The sequence below is a fragment of the Chelonoidis abingdonii genome, chromosome 2 (assembly GCF_003597395.2).
Source record: "Chelonoidis abingdonii isolate Lonesome George chromosome 2, CheloAbing_2.0, whole genome shotgun sequence".
NCBI lineage: Eukaryota > Metazoa > Chordata > Testudines > Testudinidae > Chelonoidis > Chelonoidis abingdonii.
In genome coordinates, this window is record NC_133770.1 from 108,358,110 (window position 1) to 108,377,907 (window position 19,798).

The 19,798-nt window shown below is 39.6% G+C and overlaps 1 protein-coding gene across 1 annotated transcript in view; it reads left to right on the plus strand.

The window, feature by feature from the left end:
* ABCA13 (ATP binding cassette subfamily A member 13) overlaps nucleotides 1-19,798 on the plus strand; it is a 284,724-nt gene that overhangs the window by 222,330 nt on the left and 42,596 nt on the right. The window contains 3 exon segments of the mRNA XM_032792446.2: nucleotides 1,103-1,295; nucleotides 3,070-3,179; nucleotides 17,948-18,098. Coding sequence (XP_032648337.1) covers nucleotides 1,103-1,295; nucleotides 3,070-3,179; nucleotides 17,948-18,098 — 454 coding nt within the window.

Sequence of the window (19,798 nt, forward strand, 5' to 3'; positions counted from 1 at the left end):
CACTTCATGCTCACATTTTGTTCACCTTCAACTGCTTTTGCTCAAGAGGAGAACATCTGTGATATAGTATTCATTTTCCTTATTTGTGTGAACCCCAGAGCAGAGCAGGCAATGTGTGTTTTCTTCAAAGCTGACCTAATTCCAACAAGAGCCCCTTGCAAAGTTTCTAGCAAAGCCACCTCACGTTTCTGGCTTCTCCAGCAGTATCTCTTTCATAGAGAGGCCAATGTCAGAACTTTAGTTTAACTTTATTTTAATAGAAAAGACTCAAAGAGTTTTTCTGTGGGTCCCCTAGGCAGATGCCTGTTTGGCTTAGGTCTCTTATAATCCCATCATCCCTGTTTTTCCGTTAGTGTATATCTACGGTATAAAACAATGTGGCAAGTATTCCTTAAGAAAAGTTTCATTGTGAGCTCATGCTTTTAAAGTCATTTAAATTTGTGGCTAAACAAACAAACAAACCACCCCTACCTAGATGCATTTCACTCCCTGAGCTCCCATTTTGCAAATACTGCTTCTTTCCACCCCCTCAGTTCAGGTGTATTTTCAAATTGTATAGCAGATTTATCTCCATGCTCAAATGACATTTCAATCTAACTTCAGTACCCCTATTTTCCCCTGCGGAATAGTATGCTATTTCCTTCCACTTAAAAAAATATGAAATATGGACCAGGTTTGTCAGAATCAATGGGAACTGAAGAGCAAATTTGTAGGGATTGCTGTGAAGCATTGGATCCTGTTGAGATTTGAATGGCTGAACCTTAATGGAGCATAAGAAGTAGAACTTCTTGGAAAAATTCTGAAAAAACAATTTTTGTCAATTTGCCAACTTGCCAATATTGAAATGTTGCATGAAAACAATTTGATGTTAATGAACTGTAAATGGAGCCCAGGCTTCAAAACAAAATATATTCCAGTTCTGTTAAAATTTTTGAGTTTTTTGTTCTGATTTGGGTTGAATTTTTTTCTGAAATCTCAAAAATATTTGCAAATCTAAAAGTTATTTTCAGTGGCATCTCTAATAAGCAGAAAAGTGCTCCTTTTTATTGTCCATGAAATGACAGTGTGTAATTTGCCATTTATTGTGATCTTTCCTTCTTAGGAGTCACTGTTCCATGAGCAGCACAGTCAATCCTTCAGAAGATGAGGATGTAGAAGTGGAACGAAAGAGGCTCTTTGGTGGAAGAACTCAAAATGATATCCTTCTACTGTACAATCTTAGGAAATGTTACCAAGATTTCAGCAAGAGGAACACTGCTGTGAAAGACATTAGCTTGGGGATACCAAGGGGAGAGGTAAAAGGTTCTATATTTTTTCCTTTTCATTTCTCCTCTTTTTTAAAAAAAAATAAAATTGTGTAATCATGGCAATTGTTCAGGCATGTTCAGAAAGTCTGAAATCAAAGCTCTGTGGTTGCTAGCAGAAGCCTTCCAATTGCAGTAATTTCTGAGAAATCGATGATATTGGGCAGAAGTGAAAGCACTGCTGGAGACTGTTAACATTTTAGCAGCAATTGTTGGTGACTGATATTACTTTTTGGTTGGTCTCTTTTTTGTTGTTGTTGTGTTCATTGCATCAGAAAGTATTGTTTCTTTTGGCTTGTTTTTACTGAGATATTGTGTGGATTAGAGTAACCTAAAAGTAAAAAAGCAACATAGATTTTCAGCCTGCTTTTATATGGAAGTAAGTGTTGTTTAGGCATAAAAATACTGTGCATATCTAGTTAAACAATTCACAAATCATGGACTAAATTCTGGAATGTCCTTGACTAAACTCTAATTAGTTTAAACAGGAGTTTTGCCTGAGTTAGGAAAGAGTTTAAAACCAATGAGGATATGGCCCTCTGGAAACAGTCCCAGTATATTTGAATAAACCTAAACCTAAATCTGAATCTTTAAACATTGTAGAACCTTAAGATGTCAGAGGAAAGTTTACTAGTTTTTCCAGTTTAAGAGGTATGTGGCGATTTAACTTCCAAAAATGCAGGTGAGGAATTATTGCCTTTATTCAATAAATGCTGTCAGGGAAGGGGAGCATATTTCCTGGTTCCTAATAACCAGTTGGAGGAAGTGAGACGCCAGCATGTGACACTGTGGTTTTTAACCGATCAGTGATCAGCTGCTAGAAAATGCCTAACACAAAGTTTTTTATTTCTGATGTAAGCCTACTTATCAGACTTAAAACTTCATTAAAATACAGCTGAAAATATAAATAGCTATAAATAGTATTAAAGTAAAATAATGTACACCACTAGAATGCAGTCACTGTCCTAGAATGGGTACATGTTGCAGTGCTTAACTGAATGACATCGGTGGCAGAGGGTACTTCCCTACTATTAGCACATACTGTTCAGGGCTGGGTTTGTTGCACACATGGTTAGCACATTTCAGACACTGCCATCCACAATATTGACCAGTTAATGTTTAATATTCCACATGCTGGGCAAGAGCATGAAAAGACTCAGTGCTTGTAAAAACTAAACTGACTCTTTTTATTAAGAGAGCTATTTACAGATAAGCTGTAACTATGTAGTTAGCATTCCAGCATGAACATACAGACTAACTTCTTGGTGCCTCCTTAAAACTCTGTCCTCCTGTAACCTGCGTGCCTCCCTCCAAATTCCAGGCAAGTTGTGTGTATGTGGATATAGATATAGTTATAAATATGAAATATGTATTCCTATAAAAACAACAAGGAGTCCGGCGGCACCTTAAAGGCTGACAGATTTATTTGGTCGTAAGCTTTCATGAGTAAAAAACCTCACTTCTTCAGATGGATGGAGTGAGTGCATCTGAAGAAGTGAAGTTTTTTACCCACGAAAGCTTATGCCCAACTTGTTAGTCTTTAAGGTGCCACCAGACTCCTTGTTGTTTTTGTGGACATAGACTAACACAGTACCCCGATACATGCATTCCTATGTCACTTAGGTGATTTTGAAATTTGCGCACCCACATGTATGATCTCTGTACAAGTAGTCCAGGAATGAAAAAAACAAAACATGATGAAAGGTTAATGTTAGTTGTGGTATTTCTGTAAAGATAGTTATTACTTTTTTCTCCTTCCTGTTAGTGCTTCGGGCTCCTGGGAGCAAATGGTGCTGGGAAAAGTACAACATTTAAGATGCTGACTGGAGACATCACCCCATCTGGGGGGCGTGCTGTTATCAGGACTCCTACAGGGTAAATAGCATAGAGCTCAATCAGAATACTGTTACTTGATGGTAAGACTTATGATCAAACCTAGGAAAACCTCAGCATGCTTACAGCTCTTTATATGGTATTCCAAGGAGTGGTTTGTATTCTTTCACAATTTACCGCACACCACATTTGTCATGGTATAATTTCCCACTCTGAACCTTAGTGTCCAAAGGATGGGGTACCAGCATGAATTCCTCTAAGCTTAATTACCAGCTTAGAACCTGTAGCGCTGCCACAACCAGGAATTCCAGTGCCTGGTACACTCTGGTCCCCAAAAAACCTTGCCTGGGGAACCCCAAGACCCAGACCCTCTGGATCTTAACACAAGGAAAGTAAACCCTTTCCCCCACCGTTGCCTCTTCCCAGGGCTTCACCCTGCCTGGATTACCCTGGAAGATCTGTGATTCAAACTCCTTGAATCTCAGAACAGAGAGGAAAATTCACATTCTCCCTCCTTCTCTCTCTCCCATCCCGACTCTCTCCTGGAGAGAGAATAGAATCCTATTTACAGAGAGAAGATTACCTTCCTCCCCCTTCCCTCCTTTCCCCACCAATCCCAGGTAGGAATCCAGACCCAGTCTCCCTAGGTTCTCCAGAATAAAACAATCACGGTTCTTAACAAGAAGAACTTTTAATTAAAGAGAGAGAAACAGTAAATTATCTTTGTAAATTTAAGATGGATTAGGTACAGGGGTTTTCAGCTTAGACACGGGAATACCCTCCCAGCCTAGGTATACAAGTACAATTAAAATCCTTTCAGCAAAATACAAATTTGAACTCCTTCCAGCCAAATGCACAATTAAACTCCTTCAGCCAAATGCACATTTGCAAATAAAAGAAACAAACATAAACCTAACTCACCTTATCTACCTAGTACTCACTATTCTGAACTTATAAGACCTATATCGGAGAACTGGAGAGAACCTGGTTGCACGTCTGGTCACTCTCAAAACCACAGAGAGAACAACACACCAAAAACTAACAGCAACACAAAAAACTTCCCTCCCCTCAAGATTTGAAAAGTATCCTGTCCCCTGATTGGTTCTCTGGTCAGGTGACAGCCAGGCTCACTGAACTTGTTAACCTTTTACAGTCAAAAGAGATATAAAGTACTTCTGTTCTATTAACTTCTACTATCTGTTTATGACAGCGTTATTATTACAAAGTCTATGGTGCCAAAAAACAAACAAAAACAAAGCTTTTAAAGACAGCCGACTGCGTTAAGCAGTTTAACATAACTGAACTGCTAGACAGGATTAAATAAGTTGGGAATGGGTTGTTTCAATACAGTGGGAGGCAGGAAATGTCAGCACATACTCTACAGGTACACAAATACACATCCCCATAAATCAATACCAGACCAAAAGATTTTCACTGTTAGGCTCCTAAGAAGTACTCAGGAGGGCTAATTTCTAAATGCTTAGTGGAACCCCCCAGATTCATCAATTAATCAAGTGTAGAGGTGATCAGGAAGAGCAAGAGTATTACATAGCAATTGGACACTGTTCCTCCTCACATAGATTTGTTAACCTTGAGTATACTACTTATTGCCTTGATTTTGGTGCTTTTCATGTGCAATGCCCCCCCCAACCCCAAGAAATTAAATGTAAAATGTTTAAATTAAAAAAAAAGGCAACCCAAAAATAAATGTTAAAAAAATGCAAAAATCCCTATAAAAGTGTGGAAACAATTTTAGATGGAGAGTGATTGCAAAGATTAGGACATTATAGTTTAAAGAGGAGAATAAGCTGTGACATGCCAGTGGTTAAATGTAAAAGTCTGAAATCCTGTATGTATAAAATGTGTTTATATTTCTCTGTCTTCAAAATTGCAATATTAGAACAAGCAGGTGGTAATGAGCAAGTTGTAGCCATAAGTCGGAGATACGGCACTTGTAAATTGTATTAGGGGAATGAGTGGATATAATACCAGAACAAGTGTTAAGAGGAAATTAGTAGTGATTTATGACTGTGCACTTTTGCTCTCCCTCTCCCTCGCTGTTTCCTTCATGCTTTAGCACCTACTGCTAAGCCAAGCTGACCTGCATAGTGTTGTCAGTTGAAAAATGTACACTCTCCTCTCTTCGGGTCTGATCCTCATGCCTGGTGAGAGAGAGTGTGTGCACAGTAGCGGCCTACAAAGGTGGCTGGTGCCCCGAGGCACTCATAATTTCCCAAGAAGCCACTTAGAGTAGCTTTGGGAGAATGATCTGACAGGCTAGGATTGCTGGAGCACAGCAGCAGTGTGGCCACGTTCCCTTTTCTCCAGCCATATTCCCTTCACTGGATGTGAATTTCCCCAGGCAGCCATTTCACTCTACTGCTTCTAGTAATTACTGATGCGGGATGTGTTCGGCTGGAATTGTTGGGGAAATTGAAAGGCCAGTAAGATGCGGGGGAGAGGGAGGGGCATGGTCTGTGTATCACTTGAGCTAAGATTTAATGCAGAAAAGTGAGGAGATGGACACAAATGCCTGTGGTGGAGTATTGCATTAGTTTCACTTGGTTCTCTCCTTGATCTCAGTCTTTTTTATGTAATTACCAAATTGACCCAGTTTAAAAAAAACATGAATAGAACTCCATCCCCAGTCCAAACCACCAAACTAAACAAGAAATGCCACCAGAAGGTTATTTTTAGTTATTTTGGTAGTTGTTTTCTATTTGGGGAGTGTCATAAACATTTCCCAGTTCCGGATATTTCTGAACTGCAACTTCAGCTAACACTTATTGAAAATGGAATGTCAATGACCAAATCTCGGCTCTTTAGCTACCACATTTATGTGAGTATTTAGAAGCAAAAACAACACTGAAAGTTCACCAATTTGCTGTGCACTGAAAGATACCCTCTAAGGACTCTACAAGCACTCAGTAGCTTTTGCTACATCAGGAAAGTCAGCTGCAACTTTCTGAAATCTTGTTTTCCTTGTAAGTTTAAAGGTCTTTATTGAGAATAAATGTGCCAAGTATAAAGAAATGGGGGAAAGTGTCTGCATTTTATTTGTGCATGAATAGTCCCTGGGCTGTTATATGGGCCATGCCAGTGTGGGGACAAGAGGAGGCTGGAGTGCATGCAGAAAGCCTTCTCTTTTCCCTTTCCTCCCTCACCACCACCACCCACAGGGCAGTTCAAGGCCCAGGCATTCCTGTTGCAGAAGAGAGCAGAGTGGGGCTCTGGCCTTGTACTCCGCTCTCAAGGCCGGCAGAGTTATATTTGTGGGTGGGAATGCAGCAGTGGTAGTTCGGGCTGCTGGCCTTTTCAAGTTCTATGCCACTGGGAGTAGCCACTGATAGACAACATGGGCGCAGTGGCTTAAAGACACAATCTAGCCCACAGTGGGGATGGTTGAAATGAACACGCATCATGTATCTCCAGATTTTCTTGGGAAGATCTACAAACCTCTGTTTCAGCACAACCATCTAGCAAAGGTTTAACTCATGAAGAACAGGTCAAAGGGCTACTTTTAATGGTTAATACCTATACAGTACACAACTGATAGGGTACATCATGAAAAAAGAAGCTGAATCCTTCCTACACAGTCAGATGTTGCTTTTCTCTCTCTGTCCTGGGCTGCTATATACACCTCTATCCTGATAGAATGTGACCCGATGTAACACGAATTCGGATATAACGCGGTAAAGCAGTGCTCTAGGGATGGGGGGCGGGCACGGGGCTGCGCACTCCGGCCGATCAAAGCAAGTTCGATATAACACGGTTCTACCTATAACGTGGCAAGATTTTTTCGCTCCCAAGGACAGTGTTATATTGGGGTAGAGGTGTATATGTTAAATTATTGGTCTAGATATTTGATAACCTAATTCATACAACTCAAAGCAAAAGATAACTTGAAAAAAATCCCAAAGCAGCTCAAATGGCATTTGAACAATTAAATATTTTCCTACATGCCTTTACATTGCAATATATTCATGCACATTGAAATAAGGAAAGTCAGAAATGACCAAATGCACCCCTGGAGTAATTCCATTAAAGTCATTGTAACACTAGGATTGAATTTGACCTGCCATCTTTTATACCAAAGGTCAATTGTTTAGGCCCAGAAATTTAAGACAAGATTTTCCAAAGTACCTGGTGATTTTGGGTGCCTCTATTTTGGAGTAGCTCACTTGAGTCACCTTAAAGGGGCTTTATTTTCAGAAAGTGCCTCATACTCATCCTCTGAAAATAAAGCCCCTTTAATGTATCTCACGTTGGGCACCCAAAAACAATAGGCACATTTGGAAATCTTGATCTTAAAATTTGTTGTTGTTTTTTTTTTTAAAGACAAGATTGGATTTGAAAATAACTGAATGTGAAAGGAAGTATTTTTCATGTATTAAAAAAAAAGGGGGGGGCATTGAAAATCATTTTTTAAGTGTTGGAAGCCCCAAACCAAAAGCACTGTTTAACACATGAGAACCAAAGAGAAAACTGACCTCTAGAATTTCACTATTAAAGTTGGGCAAAATGTTTTAAAAAGTAGAAAGTAAATAATATTTTAAAATGTCATTCAGAGTTAATAATACAAGGAGTTATTGATACCACAGAGCAGTCATTTGTTTTTAGGTAAATAGGGCCAAATTAATCTCTCCTGAAATTCCATGGTCTTCAATAGCATCTTCTCAGGGATGTATTTGTCCCATAATATTTATTACTATACTATTTCTTTAATGCAGCCCAAAGTAGATGTGTATTTCAAGTGGTCCCTGTGCATTTACTGTGATAGGCCTTCTTGAATTTCCTACTGAAACACATGTATTGTGTCCAAGGCACACAATCAGTCCACCAAAGAATTGCATTTTTTATTTTAGTATTCCTCCTCAGACGTGAAGACTCCATGTAAATAATAAGGTTTTACTACCATGTTTTAGCTGTAATTAACCACTCTAATAAAAATGCTCCAGAAAGAGAAATAATACAAAATTAGCAGTAATTACAAGCAAACATGACACAGTAATAGAAATGTACTAATTAAAAACAGTTTTACCTTTTCATATTGTATGCTCCTCATTAGCACTGGCATAGTTCAGTGACACAGTCATCCAAATTGTATCAATTATTTTTTAATACAGGTAGAGCCTCCCAGTTAGAGTTATTTGAAACCTAATACTAACCCAAGCCCAGGAACAATATCACAAGCAGTCACTCTGAAAACACCAGGACAATGGAATACTATAATATTTCTGACCTCTGTCAATGGGAATTAAAGGGGAAATACAGGACACAATCAGAATAAATATCTTATTAAAAAAAACCCAAATGTCTTTACCTATATTATAAATAATGACACTTTAAAAACGTTAGGAAAATCTGACCACCTATCCCGTTTTTGAATGATATCTGTATATCATAGCCATCAGTTTTCAGTAATATGATATTGGGCTTTCATGCGGTAAGGAATAAGATTGTGTCTAATGTACTCTTAAAAACACACACTTACCTAGAATATCTAAATAGAAAAAGAAAGGAGACCATAGTGCTCACATTCTAACAGATGTCGCTGTTAGAAACTAAATATCACTACCATGCCACACAAATAGGCACTATATGTCTGTACCATTTTCTTAGTTATGTTGGGTAGTTGCCTTTTCCCCCCCACCTCAGTTATCCTTCTTTACTTTGCCCCAACTGCCTTCAAGGGCTCTGTATGACACACAGCCCCTGCCACTGAAGAGGGCTAGATAAAGATCCCTCAGGAGGATGTCAAAGCACTTTCAAGTATTAGCCACAGACCAGCATAAGAGAACTTGACAGGTTCTTTGGCTCTCACTTCACTGCTACTTAAGCTTAATTCTCAGCACATACTTGTGTTTGAGTGCTTTGTGGAATAGTCATGAATTTAAGCCTGTGCTTAAGGCAAAGCCTGTGTTTAAGTGGTTTGCTGAATTGGGGTTCTGTTGACAAGGATTAGATCAGATGGGCACAAGATGTCCCATTGAAACCAGTGAATAAAGTAATTAACATTTGACACTTCTCCTAATAGGACTGATTTAATTTCTCTCCCATGAATTCCAGTGTATAGAGAGATTCTCTGTTACAGCAACTCCCATTCATATTTGAACGAGAGGTCATTTTTTATCTAAAATCTTGGATTAGAAGTTCATAAGGCCAGAGGGTACCTCTTCAAAGAGGGGAAACTACGGTATTTCTTTTCAACCAGAACTGGGCTGTTTTCATGGTTATGATATTCAGCTTGATAAATAATTAAAAATGTAATTCAAATAGCTTTACTTCAAAAGTAGAATAAATGTGCATCAATATAATACCTGAGATGGCTGCTGTAACACTATATATCACTCTAATTACTTTAATTATAACTAAGCTATAGTTACATTAATTATATTTTTAACCTTGGGTTTTTTATAATGTTAATTGAGTATTAGTATGCACTGAATCAAATGTGCAGTTATAAGCACAATGGAGTTCCTAACTACTTTTTTGATTTGTAAATTTGTATTTCATTTTGACTATTTAATGGAATTTATCTCTGTTGCAACCAATGCAAGTACTGGATTATATCACTGTCTTTACTTTATGCTTGTACTGCCTGAAAGAAGCTGCAAAAATCAAAGTGTAAATTAGTGTCAACAATAAAATAAGTCTTCCAGCACAGCAAGGGGTAGATTTTCAGAGGAGCTGAGCTTTTAGGCCAATGGGAGCTTTGAGTTACTGAGCACCTCTAAAAATCATCCCTTAAATGTCCAAATTCTGTTTTTGTTAACATCACAAAATATAAAGGGCCAAATCCTGGTTGCCTCACTCACCACTAGGTTCCCTGAAGTCAGTTGGTCAATTTGTGTAAGATTAGCACGTTTTCACCCTACGGTGTTTTTCCACCATTCTCCTGTGGTCTTTTTTTGATTCAGTGCCCCAGACTGTCCCAGCACACGTTTCTGGGCAGGCGGGAGTATGAAGGTTTTCTGGAACTCACTAGGGACACTGAGTTAAAAGACCATGGGGAGACTGGTTAAAAAATAACTGTGAGCCCTAGTGACGTTAGTGAGGCTGCCCTTCCTTTCATGGACACCACAACGCTTTGCAAAACCAAGAGCAACACTGCGTTTATATAAAACCTTTCTCCCCGCTCCCTGAACTTCCTCAAAGCACTTTACAATGTAAAACAAGTATTATTATCCCCAGTTTAAAGGTGAGGTGACCAAGACACGCAGACTTTATACAGAAAATTGGATCAAGTGGCTGGAATAGGACCTAGGGCTCCCATTTCCCTGCTCTAGCTGCTAGACTGTGTTGCCTCTGATGAGGGAGCTAGGCAGTTCTTTACCTTTTGGAAAAGGTTAATAATAATATGCAATTGTGTAGCTATTTTGTCTCCTAATAATGCGTATATATCTAGGTTACACTTTATACTCTTTGTAATAAGCTTCTTGTCCCAAATCTGGACCTTAGCGTCCAAAATCTGGGTGCTTAGCATGAACCTCCAAGCTTAATTACCAACTTGGATCTTATCTTGCTGCCACCAATCAGGATTCTGAGTACCTGATAAACTCTCCCGGGTCTCCCCCCAAACCTTTCCCTGGGGGACCCCCAAGACCCAGAAGCTCTGAGTCTTACTGGCAAGGGAAATACTCCACTTCCCTTCCCCCTCCCTCTCCCACCCAGACTTTCCTCTCTGGGCTAACCTGGGAGAGCTGATGCAATCTCTTTACATCACATACCAGAAGCCATGTCTCCTTTAGTTCCACAAAGAGACAACCCAAATACAGGAAACAGAGATGGTCCTATCTCTTCGCCCCTCCCACCAACTCTCTTGGTGCTGCAAGCTATTACCCTCCTAGATCTACACAAAGAGAATCCCCTCCCTTTTCCTTGACCTACACCAGAGAGAAAACTTCAAAACTAGCTATACAGTCTCTTTAAAAATGTATATAAAGGAAGAAAATAAGCATGAAGAATATATATGCTTCTGCATTCTAATGAGACAATCACAGGGCTATTGTCTTATAAGCTATTGATAAACAGTATGATTCACAAAGATATGCCATTAAAAACATTCCAGCAAACTCCACACATGTAATATACAAACAAACATATAAAGAGCCTATTGGTTTTGCTGACTTGTACTCACACTGGGACAGAAAGGGTAGAAGAAGCTTGGAGACTAAAAAAAAAAAAAAAAAGCTCTTTCCCTCAATAGCGCGAGAGAAACAAACAGGCAGACAAGACAAAAAATACGCCAGAAGTTCCCTTCCCTACTTTGAAAAATCCGTTCTTCCTAGTCTTCCTGGTCGTGTGTTTCCTTTTTATCCCGTTTACATGGTAAATAAAACATTAACCTTAGCGAATCTTGTACATGTTGACACTCTTAATTATTCATAGAGCTGGTCGGCAATTTTTTGACTACAGAATTTTCCGTCCAAAAATACGCGTTAATTGAACTGAGATTTTTTGTGGGAAGGGTCAGTTTCAACAAACTTCCCTTTTAGAAACAGTTTTTTTGGGGAAAAAAGTTTCAAAATTGTCCAAAGCCTCATTTCAACACTTAATGAAACCAAAAATGTAGTAATGAATGTAGAAATCTCAAAGTTTTTCCCCCAGGATGGAAAACCATTCCCATGCAGCTCTAATTACTAACTATATTTAGATAACCAACGAAAGTAAGAATTTATTTATTTAGGGCTAGATTGCACTTTGCTCAATTCCCTATTAAAGCGCATTGCTGCATGTGAGCTTGGGAGGGAAACGTGGCTTTGAGTCCAGCCTCGCTCTGTCTATAGCAATTGGATACATCAATAGGCACAATGTTTTCAGCATAATACCAAAACCGAACTACACATGTAGCCTAGCTTACATTGCCAAACCTCCTCCATCACCTAAATTGCTTTAAAAACAGCAATTAGCTATAGTGGCTACCTAAGCAGCTGCTCAACACGGACTCCCCTCTCCCCTCAAACAAACAGCTGTGAACATTCCAAAGCAATTCCTCTGCCTCGGCTCGCTCGCTCGCTGGAGCAAAGAGCAGCTGTGTTTGTTTTTTAGAGCTGGTCGTGCAGCCATTCTTCCGGTTTGTTGTGGACAGGAATTCTGGGATACCTCTTAATACCCTGGAAGCCAATAATAGCGCTGTTGGTGTCCGCACCTGATGAGCAGCGCTGCATCACCAGCGCTGGAATCGCTACACCCCAGTCAGACCAGGTGTACAGCCAGCACTGCAGCCAGGGAGTTGCAGCACTGGCTGTGCTTTGTAAGTGTGTACACAGAGTGAGTTGCAGCGCTGTAACCCCTTCACCAGCACTGCAACTCTCCAGTGTAGCCAAGCCCTTAGCTAGTTATAGAGGTATAAAAGAAAAAATCAAAGATCACTGTCTGTGTAATGGTCTTCTCTTACTGTGACAGGCTAAGGCCTTTAACCAAGATGTAGTTAGATAGCCATAAGCTGGCAAGTGTGTGGTCACATCCTCACATTCCAAACTAGTGCTATTGGGCTATTAGGAATACAACCCTGCCCTGATATTCCTATCACCTCCAGAGAAAGGGAAGAGCCTCTAAGATGTAAAAAGAAACTTAGTTTGATAGCATCCTGTCTGGCAAGAACTCACTTATCAATAGACAGAGCTGGGAAACCCTTATGTCTGTATAGATGTAGTTGTAAAATCCTCACTTCTGTATTGTTTTGTATGTTTATTTGCATGGTCTCTGTCTGGTTCTGTGATTGTTTCTATCTGCTGTATAATTAATTTTGTTGAGTGTAAACCAATGAAGGTGGTGGAATATAATTGGTTAAATAACCTTGTTATTTATGTTATGTTATGTTAGGATTGGTTAGTTAAATTTCAGTAAAATGATTGGTTAAGGAATAGCTAAGCAAAACTCAGGTTTTGCTATATAGTCTGAAGTCAATCAGGAAGTGTGGGGGGGAAATGGGAACAGGGACTGAGGATGGGGGAATTAAAACCATGTCTTGCTAAAGGGGAAAATGGGAACAGGGGATGGGAACAGGAACAGGGACACAGATAAGGCTCTGTGGTGTCAGAGCTGGGAAGGGGGACACCAAGGAAGGAAACTGGAATCGTGCTTGCTGGAAGTTCACCCCAATAAACATCGAATTGTTTGCGCCTTTGGACTTTGGATATTGTTGCTCTCTGTTCATGCGAGAAGGACCAGGGAAGTGAGAGGGTGAAGGAATAAGCTCCCTAACAAGGACTTTGAGGATCATCCCAGATAACTGCTGCATATTGGCTAACCATTGTGCTAGTGCAAATCTCACTTTGTGTAAGCTGGTTTTTACAACCATAAAAGGGATTTTCTTTCAGCCTCTTCTAATCAGTTAATTGAATTGAATTGCCCAACGTCCCTGCTTTGGCAGCTCAGAGAATGGTATAATTTCCTCCTGCCAGCAGATGGAAATGGGAAAAGACCACTGTTCCTGTGTTGTATGATGTTTTAGGGAGTTTCCCCCACAACTTTTTCAATCATGATTAGTATAGTGTAACAGTTCTTCACAGAGAAGAGTTCTTATTTTTACTGTTAGCTTCCTAGAGCAGGCAGTTGTCCTGTTACAATAAAGATTACATCTTCTAGATGGCAGAGAAGAAGAAACCACCAGCCTTTGTCATTAGTGTCTCCTGCTTTGGCTAAAACTCCTGGGAAACTGGGCTTTTAGCTTGCATTGAATATTGGATGCTCAGATTCCACAGAAACCAGTGGTTTCCTCAGTGCTCTCTCCATTTCCCTGCTAGCCAAAGAAATTCTGAGCCCAGCAGCCAATTAATTCATACATTCTTCTTTAGGTGTAGCAAGTACTGCAGGGCCTTGTTTAGCAGAGTTGCTGAATCTCTGTAGAATAGCCTTATTGTCTTTCCCTTTGGGATGAAGGCCCTTCTAATCCAAGGCTCAGTATACTGTGAGCACCCAGGCCACCTGGGTCTGGCAGCCTGGCTCCTGAATGAACATGTATGAAAGAGGAAGAGGTTTTTGAGAGTGGGTGACTATGCTGCTGCATTCATATAAGAATTCTGCTTTTCCATATCAAAGTCCAGACATCTTCACAGTTTGGTTAAAGGATAGAAAACTAAGTCTATTTAGATATGACATCATCTTGCTGAACAAAATGGAGAGCTCAGTGGAGTGCCACCAACATAAAACTAGAGTCAGACAATGAGGCATTAGACCCCTTTGTCAATAAACTTTTTACATCTGCTTTATTCTCTGTTAAGTCACTAAATCAATGTGTGATGTTTTTCATGCCTCAGTTTCCCTATCTGTAGAATGAGGATAAAAATGCCTTTTTTTGTAAAGCACTTTGCAATCTGTGAATGAAAAGGTGATAGAAGAGCTAAGTCTAATTATTTTATTATTATAACATTCAACCTTAAGTCTTACTAGTTCCGCCTTAGATAAGGTTACCTCAACGTTTGGCACATTACCTAATTGTCCTTATACTTATTAGAGAGCGTGCCTAGATAATTAACTTTACTTCAGTATATCCAGTATTCTAAGGTATTAACTAAAGCTATTGACAAGTTTAAAAGGTAACCACTAAAGGTCACTGATGTTTTAAAGCAATTTAAAGCAAGCTGCTCTGTAAGCTTAGGCTGTTGTATTACTGCTTTTACTGTTTTGGTTATGCTGAGAAACACCGTGTCTATTGATATGTCCAATTGCTATAGACAGAGTGAGGCTGGACTCTGTCGTCATAGAATCTTACTTCATATATAAAATCAACTGAATTTTCTCTTCCAATTCTTTTTCTCATTAACATGGATGGCCTAAAAACATCACGCATATTATATGTGTATGTGCTGAGGGAGGAGGAGGAGAATATAATTAATGCAACTAAAAGCTTTAAAATATAAATTAAGGATAATTATGGTTTGAATGCAAAACCCTTTACAGTACAGCAGATAATGAGAAGGATTTTTGGTGTAACACCGTGTTAACAGGTGGAATGCTAATTTCTCATGTAGACATGAAAGTAAAATGGAAAGATGAGATTTCCTTGGAGGTCAATTCATTTTAAAGTGGTGAGGAGTGGGAGTTTCCTTCCTTGAGTCAGTAGAACATTTGAAAACTAAGCTGTCTTTTTGATTAACCTGTTTTTTCAGCATGCAACAAAAGCATAGGGCAAAGCTAAAAAGCACTCATCCCATAGTCATTTTGATTTGGAGATACCAGTCAGTGAGATTGCTTCTACTGCACTGGGGGAAGAACAGGCATCATACCTATACATAACAAACACCCAGCACCTCAAATGGCTTTGTCCTCTGTAAAGCATATATGACATTTTTCGATCTTGTAAAGAGCTAAAGGCAATAAAAAATAAAGGCCCTAATGTTGCTATTGGATCTGCTAGCAGGGACCTTTGTACCCATTAGGACTCCGCATGAGTACATGGTCTGCACTCGTTGATCTAATTGCAGGATCAGGACAAAAGTGTGCAAGGCTACATGGCAAAATATTTCAAACTCCTTTGCAATGTGTCCTGCCTTTATGGAAGTTATACTTCACCATAGGAACCCCCTGTATTTCGACGTCTTTATGCTAAACTGGAAGCAAGACACTGATATTGTCTTGGACAATCGGTGGAGCCAGGGACTCTAAATGGGTTCTATTGCCCTAAGCAAAATAGAAAACTAGCGAAAATAAATCCCTTTTGAGGCACAGTCACTCAAACTGAGACTTAATGAATGTTTTGGCTGTTTGTTATTTTGCTTCCATAGGTGATCTTTTCCATCGGATGGTAGAACCATTCTGGAAGGGAGTTTCCCATTCAGTTACTAGACTCACTAAACTAAATTCCTCCCTAATGAAAGTTTCCAGAAGTTAACAAAATTACCCCACCATTTAATTTGGTCTCCTACATACATGCCTTGCATATTGCCTCAAGTCAAGACTTTAGCGCTCCAAAAGGAGCAGCTGTGCCAAAAGGAAGGTTTGTGTTGCTCTTCTCTGTTTGCCTTAATTTGAGGTTGCTCTGTGTATCTCTTACAACATCTTTGGTGCCTAGGAAGGAATTGACTATAAATAGAATTTCTACATGTCAGAGTTCATTATGGAAGGAATCCACTGCCTCTGCCAATTTATGCTAATATAGTCCATATTAGCAAATCCATGCCCTAAGGTGCAGATGGCTTTAAAAAACCATTTAATTTGATTTAGATATGCTTGAAATAGTGCTGGGAGAAATTCAGTAATGTTTATGTATATTTTTAAAGAGCAACCCTTGAACTGACCATAGGCAAATGGAGAAATTTAATCCTGACTTTCATTTTGTTGTGTCACATTTTAGAGTTTACCAGAGCTCCCCACATGCACTTCTTGGTTCAATGCAAACTCACATAGGTATTAAAATTCCATATCTTTTGTTTTAAGAGCAAGAAGTCCATTCCAATGAGTCCCCAGCAAGGTGCATCATATGATGATAAATTAACTTTTGAGAGCATTTAAAATACTTTGATACTGTGGTTCAGCATGTAAAATACACAGTTTATACTAATGTCTCCCCAGACAAGAAAGCTTTGTAAAGGATTAGCAGATACATACTTAAGCTTTCTACAATTTTGGAATGTGTAGCCCATCTACGTAAACACTTGCTTTTCCATTTCCAAGTGATTACCTGTGTATTCAACCTTATTAATCATATTCATAGCAACACAGAAGCACTATGGGAAAATAAAAAGAATACCCTATTGTAACCCAAAGCCTTTTTTTTATTACCATCTCGTCCTTCTCTCCCCTGCCAAGCTCATTAGACTTTACAAAAAAGCCCCTTAATTTTTGACAGGTCTATACTTGTGCTGGTTGTCTGAATCATTTTCTGTAAATTTAAATCAGCACCACCAAATGTTAGATTAGGTATTGGAATAAATAAGGGTAAATTTATCATCATTATGGGTAACGAGACACCGTTGCAATCAAGCCTGCTTCTTAGCAATGAATGGAGTTTCTAGTAATGTTGTACAGCTACAAAGCTTAGGCCAAAGACTCTGAAATGAGGGTGATAATTTATAAGTGACGAGTGTGATTTTTATCTGGATATCATCACTTAAACGATTAGACATTTAATATTTCTGTTTTTGTTTCTCTACACACACACATACCTCTCTCTGTAAATTACTGAGGGATCTGCTTATCAGTCAGTATAGGCACGCTCTGCTGTACTTGAGACAAGGCACATAAATAACTTTACCCCTTATGAAACTGGCTGTTCTTGAAATGTTCGACATCTTCAGGTCTGGTCATTCTTCTGTATTAAAGAAGAGTTTCATGAGGATTGTTTAATGAGGTGGAGGGTACACCTGTGAAATCAATTACTACATACCGCATCTCTTCCCTGCTTTTCCCAAGGCCTGCACAGGATGCTTGCTTCCTACCTCATGTGAAGAAGCAGCAGAGCACGGTGTCTCCAAGTGACAGTACTAGGCCAGGTGCATACTTTATAGCATGGAGTCCAAAAGTAGCTCTGTCTCCAATTGGAGCTGCTGGCTAGGGAGCTAAACCAGCTGTAGAAGGGGAAAGCTCACTGGAACCAGAGGCTCCTCTTCTGGTGAAACTGTGAGATTAGAGAGGGGAAAGAAATGGAAGGAGAAAGAGCACAGCGAGCTGCTGGCCTCATCTCAGGGAAAGTAATGAGAAGAGAGAGATGGGAGCTGGGCCTATTCTACTCCCATCCCTCTTCTTAGAATTCTAAGGTGAATATACTTGTACGGATAAAGGCTTGTAAAACGGTAACACCAGGGCTAAAGTACTAAGGAATATCACACTCAAGTGTTTAAATCTTTTGCTTTTCTTTTAAATAGGTCTGAAATGGATATATTGTCTGCTAGCTCTGCAGGGATTCTGATTGGCTACTGTCCACAGCAAGATGCCCTGGATAAACTTCTAACTGGTTGGGAGCATCTTTATTATTACTGCAGCCTGCATGGAGTTCCAAAACAATGTATCCATAAGGTAATTATCCATGAGTTAGCTTTGCAAGGAATAGATGAAGCAAGATTGGGCCATAGAGTTCACACGAGTTTCATTTTCTTGCACTGGAAAACACATCTTTTAAATGAGATATATGTCTTCAACAGTTTTGGTCATAAGGAATCTTCTCTGCCCACCCCAAAATACATTGATTTCTTCGACGTTTTAAAAGTAGCATGATTTTCCTCTCGCTGCAGTATACATCAAGAGTAACTTCCCTGAAGTTACTGGAATTGTAAGAGCAATGCCTGGCCCACAAACCATAGAAGAATTAAAATTAAAAGTCTACGTACGTAGCATCTTCACTTTTCACTTCACCATTATGGCTTCTTAGCAAAATAACTTCAAAGCCAGCTCTTCACCACTAATTTGCAGCCCCCACCCAACATAGGAGGCCTGTTGGGGGAATGGAGTGTGGTCAGAGTATGACTGCAGTGGCTGAGTCTCATCTCCAAGGAAGGCCTTTGGGGAGACATTGCAGCTGGGCACAAGTTAGGGCAGCTCTGGAGTTTGTCTAACCTGACCCGAGGCCACAGCAAACCCCTCATGTAGCTCCAGGATTGAAGTTGGGCGGTAAAGTTAGCAACAGCCACATTTGCCCCTTCACTTGGGCCCTGTGCAAAGCAGAGCTTAGCTGGACCTGAGAATGCCGTTTGCTGTCTTAACAAGGCATCCCCATGTAAACAGTGCCAAGCGCCATATATGATAGCTACTTAGAATTCAGCATCCAATCTTTTCCTTAGCTGTTCAGTGTTGTTAATCCCGCCTCATTAGTTTTGGATTAAAGATGGCCAGAGTACTGCAAACATAAAGATTTGTTCCCCTTGGTCTAAGGGAAATATATTAAGAGATAATTGTTATTGCATTAAGCCTCTTGGCGAAAATTACCTGTCATCTCTATCCAGTGACTGTTCCCCTCTTATGATTAGCTTTTAGCACAACTGTACTATCCGTCTATTATTGTAGCATTTAATAAAGACATGGATGAGAACAGTTTCTGGCATGTCTCTTAGAGCTGTACATTCATTTAAGAGAATGCTGTTAAATATTCATAAGTCTCACATAAGTCATCAAATATGTTTTGGTCATAAATGTAACTTAAAGCAGAAATCAAAACTTGAGTATTTAATTAGGTAGCAAAGTCTTAAAATGCTCTGAAGCATGGTTTTTAACCTTTTCTGTTCTGTCCAACAGAACAGACGACAATACATCCTTGTAATGTACTTGTCCATATGGTACAACGTATATAATAGACTGAGGCGCAAATGTTGACAATAGTAGCTGTGGAGTGGAATTTTCAAAAGTGCCTAAGTGACTGAAGAGCACAAGTCCCATTGAAAGTCAGTAGAAATTGTGCTCCTAATTCACTTAGACACCTTTTGAAATCATATCTGTAGGCTCCTCAGTATTGCAGGCAGGGAGTTTTAAGGAGAAGTGCCCTGATGTGGAAAATGTACGTGATATGCCCACAACATTGCTCTAAGCAAGCTGACTGACTCCTATATCGAGTGCAATGTATGCAGAATAAACATATTCCATCCCAGTGCTGGAATTAGTCCAGTGCAAAACAGGGCAGATGGGAAAATTAGAGATAACAAGAGCATAAATGAGCTAATGAAGGAGGATAGCTGCCTCAGCATTGTTGGGAGAGTAGCAACTGTGTTAGATGACCCCTTGTAATA